This window comes from Macaca thibetana, chromosome 15 (assembly GCF_024542745.1).
Source record: "Macaca thibetana thibetana isolate TM-01 chromosome 15, ASM2454274v1, whole genome shotgun sequence".
Lineage (NCBI taxonomy): Eukaryota > Metazoa > Chordata > Mammalia > Primates > Cercopithecidae > Macaca > Macaca thibetana.
This window is the reverse complement of record NC_065592.1, coordinates 99877820-99895405: the sequence shown is the minus strand read 5'-3', so window position 1 is coordinate 99895405 and position 17586 is coordinate 99877820. Positions and strand designations below refer to the sequence as shown.

Genomic DNA, 17586 nt, shown 5'->3' with positions numbered 1-17586 from the left:
GCCTCTGCCACATCCTCCCCTGCCCTGTCCCTGTGCTCTGGGTGCCTGCGGTGATTAAGGGCAGATGTGAAGACAGAGCACGGGAGAGCTTTGACAAAGGTGTTTCAGGAAAAGGAGGCAGGACCAGCTGCCTGGAGGTGGCGAATGATGTTTCTAAGTAGGGCAAAATCAATACACAGAGAGTAAATTCATTATCTACTGGTATGTCCTTCTCAGCTTGAATAACTATTTTTGTTTCAACTTTTGAAATATTGCTTGGCTTCCCAACTGCTGGATGTGGCCCAATCACATTTGTGAAAGTGGAGTAGCCTCTCCCTACAGCTGCAACTCTTTCCCACCTAAGATCCAACACTTCTCATTTATTTTAATTTTAAAGAAATAGAGACCACTGTAAAAAAAAATTTTCCAAACAAGAAAAAAGTAACATATATGAAGGAAAAAATAAAATGTCAGCCAGCAAGCAATGTACTACTTTTTGTGGAAAAGAAAAAGAGAGAACAAGAAAGCATATCTGTATTTGTCCTCAGGTGCATAAATAAATTCTAGAAGGACACTAAGAAGCTAACAATAGATCCCAGCACTTTGAGAGGCCAAGGCGGGCAGATCATCTGAGGTCAGGAGTTTGAGACCAACCTGGCCAACATGGTGAAACCCCGTCTGTACTAAAAATGCAAAAAATTGGCCAGGTGTGGTGGTGGGCACTGTAATCCCAGCTACTCAGGAGGCTGAGGCAGGAGAATCACTTGAGCCCCAAAGGTGGAGGTTGCAGTGAGCCGAGATCACTCCATTGCACTCCAACCTGGGCAACGAGAGCAAGCCTCCATGTCTCTCTCACACACACACAGACACACACACAAATAACAATAATAAAAAAACTAACAATAGATGTTGTATGGGTGGGCTGGGGACTGAAGTGGATAAAAAGTTTTTACTGTCCACCTTCCTGTATTTGGGAGATAGGGGTTTAAATTATGTGACTTTATTTTCTATTATAAAAAATTTTTGCTCAAATAAAAAAACTGATTCACAAAATAAAACATAAAGTAAAAGTCAGTGTTTCCAACACTGTTCCCATTCCTTCCCATTGGAAAGATAATGGTTACTATTTTAATACATATGCCTCTGGGCTTTCTCTGTATATAAACCTATGTTCACCTATTAAAATACATAGACATAGTTATTTTATCCTATTTTGGCTTTTAATGGGATCATACTATGCACATTGTTCTGGAATTTGCTTTTTGCTCTCAGTGGTATATGAAGGATACATTTCCATGTTTATACTGATGGAATCATAATTAAATTTTCCCTATTGATAAACACTTGGATTTATTTAAAAATCTGTAAATATGTGATGTATTTAATATTTATACTTCTATGACTATTTTTATGAGATGGAAATGGATTTGCTAGGGCTGGGAATGTTTCCCTTAAAAATAATGAGCAATTCCAAGTCCAAAGACAAGAATATCGCATCCCTTTATAACAGTAAACAAGAGGACCCATTCCTGCACACTCTCACCAACCCTAAATATCAGCAACTTCTACACTTTTGAAAAAGTCAACGGTTTGAGATAGAAAGAGATCTTGACTTGCCTTGCATCTCATGGGCCCTAAGAGGGCTCAGCTTCTGCTCCTGGTGTGCCTCTCTTGATGCTCACATATGAGAACAAAGAAGGCCCTAGCTGGACTCCATGGAGGGAGCATGGCTTCCCCTCCTCAGTCCTTGACTCAGAAGATTTCATCACATCACAGGAGGAGCCCTGAGACATCAATGTCATCTAAGACAGAGGTGGAAAATGGAAATGGTGGTGGTGGGGGGCTAGGGGCTGCAGGAAAGCGCCCATGAATGCTGACGGGGGTCTGAAGAGGCAGTGAGCGTACCCTTGCTAACTGAAGGGTACACTCCTTACTCCAAAAAAAAAAAAAAAAATCAGATTCCAAAAGGTGGTCACAATGGTGCACCTATCCATGGAGCAGATTTGGCCGCCAACTACACCCTGATCTGAAACAGTAGAGTCTGGTTGCCCAGAGAAATATATGTAAGTGTCAGATTCTGGCTTCTATAGAAAAAAAAATCCCTTATGTCCAAAATTCTAATTTTTAACTAATTTTTTTCTTGTTTTAAGTTAGCCTTTTATGTTAATGTTGACATTTCAAAATAAATCTTAATTTTCTTTTTTTTTTTTTTTTTTTTTTTTTTTTTTTGAGACGGAGTCTCAGGCTGTTGCCCAGGCTGGAGTGCAGTGGCGCGATCTCGGCTCACTGCAAGCTCCGCCTCCTGGGTTCCCGCCATTCTCCTGCCTCAGCCTCCTGAGTAGCTGGGACTACAGGCGCCCGCCACCGCGCCCGGCTAATTTTTTGTATTTTTAGTAGAGACGGGGTTTCACTGTGGTCTCGATCTCCTGACCTTGTGATCCGCCCGCCTCGGCCTCCCAAAGTGCTGGGATTACAGGCTTGAGCCACCGCACCCGGCCCTTAATTTTCAGAAAGCTCATAAAGTGCTCATTTTTTCCTCACCTAGACTGAAAATGAAAGGTTACAAAAGAGTAATGATGAGTTTTCCAGGAAGGAAATATTAGGAATTTGCTTGTTTTTGTTTTAGCATTTATCTATGTGCATATAGACACATTCGGAGTAAAATGAAACTTAAACCTAGTATTACACTGAATGACTTGAAATGGCTATTTTGAAGGTGAAAAGTAGTCAAATGTCAGCAATGCCGTATCAATCAATGAAAAGCTAACCAGCACTCTTGCCTACTCCACAGCCAGTTTATGTTAAAATGTCCAGACCTTTCCACAGGAGGGTGGGAACAATACCACTGAAGTGCTGAGACTCTTGTGAATTAGTTTGTTTGTTTTATGATATGATTCAGGCTCTGGCTCCATCTCTGTTTTGCTTTGATTACCAACATGGAGGGAGTTTTGGTAGCAGCCTAAACCAAGGCAAGCAGCTGTGTCTCTAACATGAAGTGTCTGCCTACAGGGGCCATGTTTCCCAAAAGTTTCTTCCATTTCAGAGAAGCCTTTTTGGCTCTGATTGTAAACAGTGGCTAGGCACTGACAGGCAAAATGTTCTGTTACCCTGAGGTGTGAAACATCACCTGTTTGGTGAAGTAACATCCCATAACTGCTACACCTGGGCCTCTCCAGCCAGATAATTCCTCATGTCATGGGGCCAGTTGTCTTCATTGTGATCCTCGTCCCTACCACTTAGCATGTGCAGAACATCCTCGATAAGATGATACTGCACTTCATGCTTCCCAGAATACAAGGAAGATGAAGAGTACAACTGATCCAGTCACCTGTTAGATCTGTACATTTGACTATGAAACAGAGCTCAAACATACCTGTAAATCTGAGCCTATCCAGCCCACACATGGTCGAATAAACTCATTGCACCTCACCATGGAGCTTCACAATGGCTATTTCTGTTGCAACAGAGGATGAAGCACATGCTCTTTCCAATCAAAAGATGTTGAGAAAGGCTCCAGGTCTCCTTGGGGATCCCAGAATCAGACTGAAGACTTGCAAGGGCCTTTGTTGACCACTGAGTCAAGCTCCCCAGAAAACTTTTATAGAGCCCTTGACCAGTGAACAACCATCAAGTCTCCAAAGATCTGGGGAATTTTCAGACTCCAGAGAAAATCCCATGGATTAAGAGGTGGGATTTTTGAAGACTTTCATAAAGAAATTCTCAAATCAAAACACACTTGAAATTATCATGAGAAGACTAATATACAATTTTGTTCCAGTTGGTCATCCTTAATAAAAGTGATTTCAGGTGAGCATTGGGTTGAACCAAGACTATTTTCTTCCATTGTTGCCATTCTGATTTCAAATTGCACCTTGCTGCTTTATATCCTCTTCAATTCTATCTTGCACCAGATAGAGGCAGAATAGAAAGAAAATGGGTTTTAACAAAACCCATTTGTGCCAACTTGAATAGTAAACACCTGTGCGAGGAAAATCTCAGGCTTCCTCTAAGATTTCAGTAGGGTTCTCCAGTTCATAGGCAGGTTGTCCGTCTTCAGTGTGTGACCATTGTTGTTTGGGAAACAAGATGTCTTTTCCACTGGAAACCCTGCACCAAATTCTGCATTTTCTCAGTCTTTCCCTTATAATCCATCCTTCCCAGCGCACTGAAACATGAGACACACTATATAATCAATGAACAATTCACAGGTGGCATAAAATGCCTTGCAGATACACAGTACTTTAATTTCTGACACATCCCCATGTAGTAGATAATGAATATACTATTATTTATATTTTTCTATTAGAAGATCAGAAGCACAGACTGTTCAAATTACTTGACCAAGGGCACACAAGTAACTTTCCTTTTGTGTTTCAATTATACAATTGCTTCATGATTCTTTCTTCTGATGGTTGTTGTGAGGAGTGAATGGAATCAAATCAAGTCTGTGTGGAAAGTGCATGGGATGTAGGTTCTTAATGTAGGCTGTTCTTAATGCAGGGTGACTATTGTTAGCATCTATTATTTGTGGTAATGATCATAATGATGATTAACGTGGTGGAGAAATAATAATATCTTGAATTAATGATAATAATAAAGTTGAAATTAGAACTCTCCCTGCAAAGGACATGGAAATTACAGAAACAAATTAGATCACATTTTGCCTATAAAATGAGTTAATTAGTAAGTTGTGAAGAAATGCACATGCTAATTCACTACAGGTAGGAGCACACAATGAAATCACATTTTTTCAGCAAGTAGATGCATTTCAAAAAATTAGTTTTATAGTACTATTTGCACATCTCTATAAAGATACACATGCAAAGATATAAAGTACAGTATTATTTGTACATGAAACATAAAAAAGTTGAAATACTCATCAATAAGAGAAAAGGAGATTGTTAAATGATTTACAATAGGGTCAACAATGGAAACTCTAAATGTATTGACAAAGAAAGATGTCCATGGTACGGTATTTAGATCTAAAATAGAAGAGTTTTGCAGTAGCTCACTCCTATAATCCAAGCACTTTGGGAGGCCAAGGTGGGAAGATCGCATGAGGCCAGGAGTTTGAGTCTGTGGTGAGCCATGGTTGCACCACTGCATTCCAGCTTGAATGAAAGAGCAAAACCATAATTCAAAAAATACAAGTAAATAAATAAAATAGAAGAGTTTATATTCCTTGATGCCACTTATGATCCTAGACATTTTGCTGTAACTTTTGATGGCAGACAGAAGATGGATTCTTCACTCATTCTGTTAACATGGATGTTGTGCTTCCTAAGAAAGAACACTAAAGTGGTGATAGTGTTTGAATTGACACTTCAAAAGCTGCAGATTTCTAATAGCTGCACCATTCTTGTGGTGACCTGTTCTCCCTGAGTGGGAACATCAGCCCTTGATTTGGAGCTCTCCATCAGGACTCATTGTGCTGGCGCCTGCAGTTCCACAGTGCAGTGATGTAACTTCTTGGAAATGGAAACCGGACGCAGGTTACCACAGGGTGAGCTAGAGCAGAGCCAGATGACAGATGGTGGCCCCTCCTGATTAGGACAGAAACCCCTGAGTCAGTGAGGCACATTCCATCAATGATGAAGGGCACCAGGTAGCCCTGGTCAAATGTCTTTTGAGACAATATGTGAACTTTTATGTAAAGTCTTCCAAGACTTCTTTTTTCTTATGAAATCTAGAGAAGAGGAGGTAGCCACACTTTCTCAGATTCCCTCTATTAGGGGGATGGAATGGCGACATGGAAACCTCACCACTCGGACCCACAAATGAAAAAACTGCCCAGAACGTTTGTTCAATGGGGAGGAAAGGAGGTGCAAAGTTTATACGTCATTCAAAGGAGAAATTAATTCCCACTTACCACCCAGTTTGACTGTAAGCTCCCCCAGCACAGGGAATGTCTCAGTGTTGGTTCATCATTGATTCCTCAGCACAAGACCTGACTTAAAGAGACTCAATAACATTTTTCAGAATGAATGAATGAAAAAACACTGTTGCCTGAATTCAGCCATGGTGCTGCCATGATCACAAATTCCCTGCCCTTTTCACCCCAGCATTTCATCCCCTATTCCTGGGTGGAACAGAGTGGAGACTGCAAAGGAGGAAATGGGGTCAACACCCAGTTCCACGGCTCTGGCTAAGGGCTAGCGGTTAGGGCAAGGCTTAATCATTGAAAACCTGGTCTCCTCCGTCAGTGTCAAATGAATCAGGCCTAAACTGATCAAGACCCTCTGCCTCACCCCTACCCTCTCTTCTCTAGTGGAATTGGGAGAATATTTGACAGTTCTATTACCCTTCTCGCAAGACTTCAAATTCATTCATGGTTCCATGTAGAATTCCCAGATAAGAAAGCTTTTGAGGACAATGGAGTTAAGAAATGGAAGAAACCTGGCAGGGGACCTTCCTGAATGAGAGGGAATCAGCTCTTTTGGTTTATGATATTTGTGGATATTTCCCTGAATCGAGTTAAACACCTCCCTAGTGCATTACAGTAGGATTTTAGATGAGTAGGAATGGTGAAACAATAAACATGGTCAATATACAGTATCTCAACGTCAACAGCATTTGTTGCAATATTTGTGTGCCTTTGGATTTAATGTCATTTCTCAAGAATATGTCCATTTCTGAGAGAGGATTCATGGATATGACTGGTATATTAATACACATATTATCTCAATTAATTCTTAACACAACCTTACGAGGCCACTGGAATTATTTACATTTTATAGTAGACAAAACCGAGGCTTGGAGACGGTATGTCATTAGCCAAAAGTTTATGCTTACCAAAGATGAGGATGAAATTATCTACATTCCAAAGCCAATATAAATTGGACAGTACATTGGATCAGAGTATACTGATGTTGCTTCTATTGGTTTCTCATTTTTCCACTGAATCTTTTAATGCAGACAGGACTGTAATATAGAAAGGTTTTAAAATAGAAGCTTTCAAATATTCTGTAATTTTAGTTATCAAAGCTTAGTATTTCCAATAAAATATTATTTTTCACTATCTTATCCATCTCAATCAAAATAATAAATTAGAAACAAGGCATACATAATTTTCACTTCTACAATCCAAAAGAAAAACCAAAGAAGTAAAATAGAAATGAAAGTTCAGACAAGTATCCAATTTTCTTGCCTTTCATCAGTTACGTGGGAAGGTAAAATGGCATAGCCACTGTGGATAGCAATCTGGTAGTTTCTTCAAAAGTTACACATATACCAATTCCCCTCCTATGACTATACCCAAGAAATTGATAAGCATATGCTAATGCAAAAATGTATGCACAGTTGTTCCTAGCACATTATTCATTATAGCCAGAAAAGTGAAAGCAATAAAATGTTCATCCATTGATGAATGGATTAATATTCATACAATGGAATACATACAGTGTATTCATGCCATGCAGTATTTTCAGCCAGGAATGAAGCACTGATACATATATAATATGAACAAGCCCTGAAAACATGATGCTACATAAAAGCAGCCAGACACAAAAGATCCCATATTTTATGATTCTGTTTACGTGAAAGGCCCAGAATAGAGAAATCTATAGAAGCAGAAAATAGATTATGCAAATGAAGGTAGAGGGAATTGGAACTAACTGTGGGCTATGGTTTGAATTTTTTCTCCTAAATTCATGTTGAAATTTAATCCCCCATATGGCAGCACTGAAAGACGGGCCATTTTAGGGATGATAGGAGCATGAGGGCTCTGTCCTCAAGAATGGATTAATCCATTCGTGGGTTAATAGAATAATGGGTTATCATGGGAATGAAACTGGTATGTTAATAAGAAGGGAAAGACAGAGTTGAGCTAGCATGTTAGCACACTCAGCCCCTTCACCATGTGATGACCTGTGCCACCTCGGGACTCTGCAGAGAGTCCCCACCAGCAAGAAGGCTCTCACCAGATGCACCTCTTGTGACCTTGGACTTTCCAGTCTCCAGAGCTGTAAGAAATAAATTTTGTTTCGTTGGGAATGACCCAGTGTCAGATATTCTGCTGTAAGCAACAGAAAACAGACTCAGACACTGATTAATAAATACAGGACTTATTTTTGGGGTGAGGAAAATGTTCTGGAGTTAGATGTGGTAATAGTTGCTTAAGATAATGAATACACTAAAAACCACCAAATACTTTAAGATGATGAGTTTTATGTTACGTAAAGTATATCTCAACAAAATAATGCTATATACAGGCAAGAACTGCATAATGACATGTCAGTCAAGGACAGACCACATATATCATGGCCAATAGTGGTCACATAAGATTATAATGAAGCTGAAAACTGCCTATCACCTACTGGCATCATACCTGTGGAAACGTTTAGTGCTGCTTACGTATTTGTGGTGATGCTGGTGTAAACAAACCTACTGTGCTGCCAGTCATATAAAAGTCTAGCACATACAATTGTGTACATTATATAATACTTGATAATGATAATGCACAACTATGCTATTGGTTTATGTATTTACTGTACCAGACTTTTTATTCTTATTTTAGAGTGTACGCCTGCCTGTAAAAAGAAAATTTTAGATATAAAACCACCTGAGGCAGTTCCTTCAGGAGAGATTCCAGAAGAAGGCATTATCATCACAGGAGATGACAGCTCCCTGCGTGTTACTGCCCCTGAAGCCCTTCAGTTCAATAAGATGTGCAGGTGGAAGACGGTAATACGGATGACCCTACCGCTGTATAAGCCCAGGCTAATGTGCATTTGTGTCTCAGTTTGTAACGAAAAAGCTTAAAAAGTAGAAATAAAAATTAAAAATTATAACAATAGAAAAGCTATAATAGAATCACCCGGAGGTTCCTGAAGACTCGGATTGCAGGGCCCATTCTGTGAGTTTTTCATTCAGTAGGTCTGAGACAGGGTTCCATAATTTGCTTTTCAAACAAATTCCAAAATAGTGCAGGTGCTACTGATCAGAGAACCACCTTGGAGAACCACTGCCCTAGGAGATGAGGGCTCTTCTATGCCCCATTTTACAGGTGATTGTGGAAGACACTTCTTTCTTCCTCCAACTCCACCAAGCCATGGACAATTAATTCCTTGATGACATTGTCCTCTAGGTCAAAGGTCCCCAGCCCTCGGGCCGTGGACCCCTACTGGTCCATGGTCTGTTAGGAACTGGGCCACGCAGCAGGAGGTGCCTGGCGGACAAGCAAGCATGACTGCTTTAGCTCCACCTCCTGTCACACCAGCTGCAGCATTAGGTTCTCATAGGAGCATGAACTCTATTGTGAACTGCGCATTGGAGGGATCTAGGTTTTGCATTCCTTAGGAGAATCTCAGTAATGCCTGATGATCTGAGGTGGAACAGTTTCATCCTGAAACCATCCCCCCAGTCTGCGGAAAAAACGTCTTCCACAAAACCAGTCCCTGGTGCCAAAAAGGTTGGGGACCACTGCTCTAGGTTCATACAGTAGCTTTTTAGATCGGGTCCTGCAATTTAAAAACCTTTTCCTCTCTCTTCAGTCTTCACTTTCTGGACCATTGTCAACTCAGAAATTGTGTTCGGGAGGTCTAAGGCTGAACACCGATTCTTTTTTTTCTTTGCATTCCTGTTGTTAAAATCCATAGTCTGTGAGATAACAATACCCCTGGCGATAGAGGGGAAATGTCCCTGTAAAGAGAACACAAAAAAGATTTTTAAAAAATGCATCACTCCCCTTGCATTATATACACCACAGGTCTGCAGTTACAGGGCAGGGGTCAGAATCTGATACTCTCCTCTCCCTTCCATCCCACCTGCTCCAGCACCTGCTCCAGGTGAAATAACTCAGATGTGGGGAAATCTTCTGCTAGAGAAAGGGGTGGCTGGTGGTTCCTACCAACCTGAAATAATCGAAAAGCCAGAATCTAGTTAAAGAAAGGTTGAGGACTCCAGCCAGGAACACACTTCCAAGTTTCTTTGGGGAGTGCTCAAGAGAACAAAAGAGAGGCCTGAGTTTTTAAAGAAAAACAAAAGGTTTAATCAGGAGAGTGAGCAATTACAAAAGTTGTTCGTCAGGAATTCTCATTGGTTTACAGAAGTAACACTGGTTAGTGACTGGCTACACATTGCGGAACTATAGAGCGTGTGGCGTTTTATGGCTACTTGGCATCAGTTAATTTAGAGCCTGCAGAGCAAGTGTCTTCAAGAGATAATTATTTGGCTTAAGGGGGAGTGGGACATGACTACTATTACATTTTAAATGCCTTTCTGGGCCTAATCATGTAAAGGGGCTCTCATTCATTGGGTAAAACTCAATGGAGAGTCACAGAAAACAGGAAGTGCTTTTGAGGAAGTTTTGAATGGAAGCAGGTGAGAGTTGGGAACTGCGTGTTGCGGAATGAGCTCCCAACTGGGTCCCTTGGAAGGGGTGTGGTGTCTCGGTTGCTGCTCCTGTGAACCATGGAGAAGGTTGTGTTTTGCATAAATCATTCCCTGTGGTGCTCCTGCAAAATCCTAGTGACTACCAGCCCCCAGTACCAGGTTCCATACACCCCTGCAGCACTGCATTCCGGTTTTTCCGGAGTTCTACCTCCTGAGATCAAATCCTGGCTTCCTCACTGACTAGCCCTGTGCCCTTGGGCAAGCTCCGTAACCTCTCTAACCTCAGCGTACTCATCTGTAAAATGGGGATGAGGGTTATCCTGATGATCAAATGCCATAATACATGACAAGGTAAATGCGGTGTTTGGCACGTAAGTGAGCAGTGTGTTCCCAGTTGGCCACTGGTTTCAAGAAGCCAAAAACAGGTACAGTGAGATTTTGGGTGAGTCTTTGGGGGTTCATCCCCACCTGTTTTTCTTGTTTATCTATATTTTTGTTTTTTATAATGCTTACTTGTTTTATTTGATTTTTTATGTAAAAATTATTGAGAAGCAACAGACAAAACTGCTGGAAGGGCAAAGGGTAAGGTCCTCTGAGAATGGTTGAAAACAGCCACGAGCAAGTTACTCATTGGAAGCACTAATGGGAGGAAACCAAGCCACCGCAACAGCAGGCTTACTGCTCTAGGGGGAGGTGGAGAGAATGGGGGACATTATTGGTTATAAACCAAAGAGCTAGTGGGTTAATTGCTCTATCTGGTAAACATTTACAGAGTCTGCATTTGTATAACAAATCAATGGCTTTTCATCAAATTATGAACAGGTGAGGACATAGAGACTGGAGTTTGAGGGCAAATGTTCACTCACAATGGTCAGTCCAAGAAAGTGATTTTTGATGTGTTTTTTACATTTCTGAGAATATGCAAGAGAAGGGGAAGAACAAAAGTTTCCTAGATGGGTCACTGGTTGGCAAGCTTACATTTTAGCCAGAGATTATGCCCACCATTGACCTAATTCAGTGTGTCCCCACATATATGGAGCTCAACACACAGAAACAACAAGAGAGTAAGCAATGATCGTGGGAACTGGTTTGGCTGACAAACCCCAAGGGCATAGAAGTATAGAAGTTCCTTAATCCTACATCAAAGCATAGAAGAGTGCTCACCACAGGCAGTGTGTTGACATGGCTCCAGGTCCCGTTTATGGCCCTGCATCCCTAATCTGTCCATCTCTGCTTTAAGACCTCAGGTGAACAGCGCCCCCACCCTCCCCCCAACCCCGCCCCACCTCCCCCGCCTCCCCCCCGGCCACCCCCAGCCAGGTATCAAGGGCTTGTCACATGCCCTGTTACTTTCCTGTGTTTTCTGACCATTCTATCTAAAATCTTCGGTGACATATCTTAAAATATGATCTCAAAAAGAGTGTTTCAGTGATACCGAGGCACACTAATCTTCCAAAACATCTTTAAGATGAATAATACCAGTGTAGGAGTAAAGGGAAAACTTTTCCTTCACCCTTCCAAGCTTCACTAAAAAGTCAACTCACACAAGGCATTAATTAGTTTAATTAGTTAGATTAATTAGAGAAAAGGCATTCAAATTTGTTTAACATGTATACGCGGAGACTTCAGAATGAAGACGCAACTCCCCAGTGGGATGCAGAAGCTTATATGCTCTCTTGAGGTTACAAAGTCAGGGCCTGGATCCTGGAAAAACAGGTTATGGGAGGCGGCAGAAGAGGATTTCTGCTGAGGGGCAATAAACGATGGCCAGGGAGAGTTCGATGGGCTTCAAGAACATACAGTGGTCTGGGACAAAGTCTGTTGGGCCCGCAGGGCAGACAGTGGTTTGTGACAAAACTCCGTCCAGGTTTGTCGACAGACTTCAGTTTCTTTCCTTTTTTTTTTTTTTTTTTTTTTTTTTTTGAGACGGAGTCTCGCTCTGCCGCCCAGGCTGGAGTGCAGTGGCCGGATCTCAGCTCACTGCAAGCTCCGCCTCCCGGGTTCACGCCATTCTCCTGCCTCAGCCTCCCGAGTAGCTGGGATTACAGGCGCCCGCCACCTCGCCCGGCTAGTTTTTTGTATTTTTTAGTAGAGACGGGGTTTCACCGTGTCAGCCAGGATGGTCTCGATCTCCTGACCTCGTGATCCGCCCGTCTCGGCCTCCCAAAGTGCTGGGATTACAGGCTTGAGCCACCGCGCCCGGCCAGTTTCTTTCCTCTTAACATGAGCTCAGTTAATGAAAGCTCGGAGAGGGAAACAAAGGTAATTATTTTCCTCTTTGGTAGGTCCGGACTTTAGGCAGATAAGGCAGCTTCAGAGAACAAATTTACCCTACAATTTGAGAGGCTATTTCTTTTTCATTCTTTCTTAGAATTTTCATCTCTCTTTCTACATTCTTCATGTGTTCTCACTTGTTAATTTTTCCATTAACCCTTAGCATAGCAATCATAGCTATTTTAAGTTCCTGGTTTGATCGTTCTGACACCCATGACATATCTGATTCTTGTTCTGAGGTTTGTTCTGTCTCTTCAAGTTGTGCTTTTGTTAATGGTGGAGGATGTCTAGGTTCTTGGTGTCTTCAACAAAGAATTGGACAAAACCCACAAACGAAGCAAGGAAGGAATGATGGGTTTTATTGAAAATAATAGTACACTCCACAGTGTGGGAGCAGGCCTGAGCATAGTGGCTCAAAGGCCCTGTTACAGATTTTGGGGAGTTTGAATACCCTCTAGAGGATTCCATTGGTTACTTGGCATATGCCCTGTGCAAATGGAGAGGATGAAGTAAAGTTACAAAGTCATTTACTTGATCTATACCCTATGGAGAGGATATTTCCTGTCATAGCTGAAGTGTGAATCGGCCTTATGTTTTCTGCCTCCAGACCCTACTTTCCTGCCTCACTTTTGGCCTTTTAGAATGCCTTGTAATTTTCTTTTGAAAGAGGAACTTGAGGTATGGTGAAAGGAGCTCTGATAAATGACCCTTTAGGAAAGTGGTGGTGTGGTTTAGAGGGAGGAGAAGCACTCCTTAGTCCTGTGAGTTGCAGTTTGTTAACAAGTCCGTGTCCCTGCACTATGGAATTCACAAGTGCCTCTCAGTTTTTCCCTCCTTAGACAGAAGAGAGTGGCCAAAGTGGGCTGTTGTTGGGTGCTACCCTTTTCCACCTGGAAGGCTAAAGCAGGCTGGAGTTGGGTATTTCCCCCCTCAGGTCGGTTAAGCTTTGATAAAACCCAAATAGGTTAGAGTTTGGTAAAACAGTGTCTCTTGAGTGTAGGCCTTATTAAGAAGAACAGAATGCTCTGGCGGATTCCAAAATTGTTACTTTTTCTGTCCCCAGCAGGAATCATAAGGGAATTCTCAGGTTTTCACTTTGAGAGCCTGGTGGAGCTACTGAAGCTATGCAACCTGAGGGCACCCCCAGGACCGAAGCCAGGATCGAACCCAGGGTTGAGTTTTAATGCTGAGATTTGTCCACACCCTGCCTCTGGCAGTTTGTCAGTTACAGCTTGGTTTTTCTTACCAGGCGCTGTTCCTGCAGAGGCCCCTGGCCCCTGGCCACGGTCTCCGCCCCCGTGAGTTGCGATATTCCCCGTGATTCTCGGTATTCCTTTCTCTCTCCAGGTATTAGGGCAGCGGTCTGCTTCATGACTTCGCTTGTCTTAGGGTTCTAAGAAGAGTTGTTGATTTTAAAATTTATTCAGGTTTTTATTTGTTAGTAGATGTTTACAACTTCCAAACTCCTTCCATGCTGTAATGGAAACAGGAAGTCGCTGCTGGAATCTTTTTTCAGAATTACAGACACAAAGCCAAGAATTTGGTCTTGTTTTTTACCTATATTGGACACCCCTGAGTGCTCGGTGATTCGCAGTTTGTGCTGCTCTTGAATGTGACTGAAGAGGAAAGAATATAAAGCGCCAGGGAAAGAGCACGTCTGTTAAGAGCTCAACATACCGCCCGGGTTGGGGTGAGGGGAGTGTGCGTGGTTGTGGGGAGTGGGGCAGCGGAAGGGAGCAAGTGTTCCGGAGTTCTGAGCAGAGTCACTGCTCTGCATCCTCACCAAAGCAGTCTCATCACAACACTGTCCTGGTTTATCTCCTCATTGTCCATCCCTCCTTTAGCCCTTAGCAAAGCCCCCTCCCTGTTTCTCTTGGCTGGGAATGGTAAGTTGGAGCCAACAGCCACCATCCTCAGAGAGGTTCTGTGTGACTGAGATGAGCGTGGAGTGCCCTGGAGTCCAGCTGGGCAGTGGTGCTTCCTCAGGCCTGTGCTGTGTGATGGACCCGCTGAGGAGCGTCTGCACAGATCTCAGGAATATCAGTCCTCAAATGAGAGACTCGCCTTTATCAAGTTATCTGAGGACCCTCTGTTTCTCCCCCTCTTCCTCCTCCTTCTTCTCCTCTATCAATTCTTTAACTTTTTTCTTGAACTACATACTTTCTGAATCTGTTATCTCATGAAAATAATGAATGCTCGTTACTCAACAATTGAAATAATACTGCACAAAGAGAAACTGCCCCCTCATGCCCTGTCCAACATACGACAGCTATGGACTATTGAAATCGAGATCAGATGCTACTTGCTTAGACCAGCCCTGACCCCTAGAGGGAAGCACCTTCCTAGTGTGTGCCCTGACTGTCCCCGGCTCCCTTTAGAGCCTGCGCAGTGCTGCACTTGCCCGTGGATTTGTGCCAGGTTTTGATTTGCTTGTTTACGTGGGAATAGGAGCTCCAGAGGAAGAAGCCGTGAGTATATGCTTCATTTGTATGTCCTCAAGGCCAGCACAGCACCATCTCATAGGAGATGCCCAATAAAGACTTAAGCATAAACACGAAAAAAGTCTTTAAATATACGAATTATGATTTTTGTTTTGTTTTGTTTTGAGGTGGAGTCTTACTCTGTCACCCAAGCTAAAGTACAGTTACTCGATCTCGGCTCACTGCAACCTCTGCCTCCTGGGTTCAAGTGATTCTCGTGTCTCAGACTCCTGAGTAGCTGGGATTACAGGCACTTGCCACCACACCTGGCTAAGTTTTGTGTTTTTAATAGAGATGGGGCTTCGCCATGTTGGCCAGGCTGGTCTTGAACTCCTGACCTCAGGTGATCCACCCGCAAACAGTAAAACTTTGACAACAGTTCACATATCTGGATACTATGAACTGCAAGTTGTTCTACACACCACTAAAGCAAAGAGGTCAATCACCTCTTGGCTTTCCTGGGGAGATGGGAGGTCTGAATCTGACACTATCTTACCTGATCCTTCCCAGGAGTCACAAAGCCTTTCTGTCTCCAAAGCACTGGGATTACAGGTGTGAGCCAAGCCATAAGCAACAATTTATAAAGAGTTATGAAGTATGTACATTCATGGGCACATTAAGCATAACCCCATGAATGCAAGTACTTAGCCGGGCGTGGTGGTGGGCACCTGTAATCCCAGCTACTCAGGAGGCTGAGGCAGGAGAATCGCTTGAACCCAGGAGGCGGAGGTTGCAGTGAGCTGAGATTGTGCCATTATACTCCAGCCTGGAAGACAAGAGCGAGACTTCATCTCAAGAAAGAAAGAAAGAGAGAGAGAGAGAGAGAGAAAGAAAGAAAGAAAGGAAGGAAGGAAGGAAGGAAGGAGAAAGAAAGGAAAGAAAAGAAGGAGAGAGAGAAAGAGAGAGAAAGAAAGAAAGATTGCATGTATAAAATAAACTATGTGAAATCTACGAACCCAAATATTTACATTGAATGTTTTGTACCAAATAGTCCATTCTGCTTGTATGTCATGTGGTTTTCAATTTTTCTTCCTCAACGTCTACAAACAAAAACTCTTACCTTCTTTTTTTATAGGACCAGAAGGAATCAAGAAGTCCATAAACAACAGCAGAGATGGGTCCCACAGTTGCCACAGCCTTCATTGGGGCCTTCTCTTCCATAGGGAGTATTTGCATGTACCCAGTGTCATTAGTAGTAGAATACTTAGGATTGTACCTACAGTCTTTTTCCTTTTAAAAGTAAGGGGGGAAGAGACTTGATTACCACCATCCTCCCTCTGGACAACATGAGTTAGAACCACAACGCTCAGCACTTTGCAGCTTAGGATTTCCCAGGAAATGAAGTGCTGTTAGTTGACTTGAAACTAAACATTAGCTCAAGTTTCTTGAACGAGAACCTTAGGCTTATGATCCACAAGAAATTTTTTCACAATGGAGAAATGTGTATTATATGTAAAATAGTTTGTATATTCTCAATGTTATTATGTTTGGCTATTCTCTATGTTATATGTTCTTGCTGACATATAGCAAGAACAGCTGTATGTTAACCACATAATCATAGAACTGTGCAAAGGCTAATAATTTATAATGACAGCACTGACAGTTTGCAGATATAGATTCCACCATCTCAAATGTGAGTTCTGAAAAAAGTGTCGTTATCTCTGAAAGTGCTCCACTTTCCAAAAGCAGAGTTGGAATGACAGCAAGACAAAGAACTCCACTGACCTTTCTTTCATATGGATAGGATTCCTCAGAGTCCAGGCCTCCATTGTCGGCAACATACTGGAAGCAAAATAATGGTTCTGCAAAAATGCAGCCAACATTGCCTTGAAACCTAGAGCAGTCCACCAGGTCTGCACACTCAGTAAAACTAGTTTCTCAGTTTTCCGAACACCTGTCCTTCCAGAGCCCCGGCTGCACTAAAAGCATAAGAAGATGCACACTTACCCGGAAAAAAAGAAGAAAAAAGCTGTCATTCACAAAGCAAACAGCAAAACTTTGACAACAGCTCATATATCTGAATACTATGAACAGCAAGTTGTTCTACACGCCACTAAAGCAAAGAGGTCGATCACCTTGTGGCTTTCCTGGGGAGATGGGAGGTCTGAATCTGACACTATCTTACCTGATCCTTCACAGGAGTCACATAGCCTTTCTCTCTCCAATCCACAGATTTGGGGATATCATGAAACAGAGGTTCCTGGAACACTTTCCCCTTCCTGTGCTTCTGGTATTGGAAGCCATTCACCACCTGCCTGAATTCTTCACTGGTCTTCAAGGAAAAGGAAATAAAATGTTGAAAAGTAAGAGATTATTTTAGTAAAGAACCGAGGAGAGGAAGCACAGAGTCCACACAGCAGTCCACAGCACACTCACCATGTCTCCAAAGGCACTCATGGCCATTGTGAAGTTGTTTCCCTTGGCTGTATTCCTGATTGTGCTGCTCAGTCATCTTCATGTTCTTCTCCCACACTGCTCTCCTCTATCCTTCTTCACTGTAGAGGCAAACATGTAACTGATG

At 42.4% G+C, this 17586-nt stretch overlaps 1 protein-coding gene and 1 long non-coding RNA gene across 2 annotated transcripts in view; one reads left to right on the top strand and one right to left on the bottom strand.

Moving 5' to 3' along the window:
- The window catches only part of LOC126937504 (uncharacterized), a 19519-nt gene extending 10799 nt beyond the window's left edge, over positions 1-8720 (top strand). Inside the window, exon 4 of the long non-coding RNA XR_007719756.1 lies at positions 8495-8720. This is a non-coding gene — a long non-coding RNA (uncharacterized LOC126937504). The remainder of the gene's footprint in view (positions 1-8494) is intronic.
- On the bottom strand, positions 3136-17586 carry LOC126937500 (putative inactive cathepsin L-like protein CTSL3P). The gene is given in 7 exon segments (XM_050760962.1): positions 3136-3294; positions 7846-7911; positions 7913-7940; positions 16791-16984; positions 17191-17337; positions 17442-17478; positions 17480-17586. Coding segments are annotated over 7 exon segments (675 nt in total). The 5' UTR covers positions 17524-17586.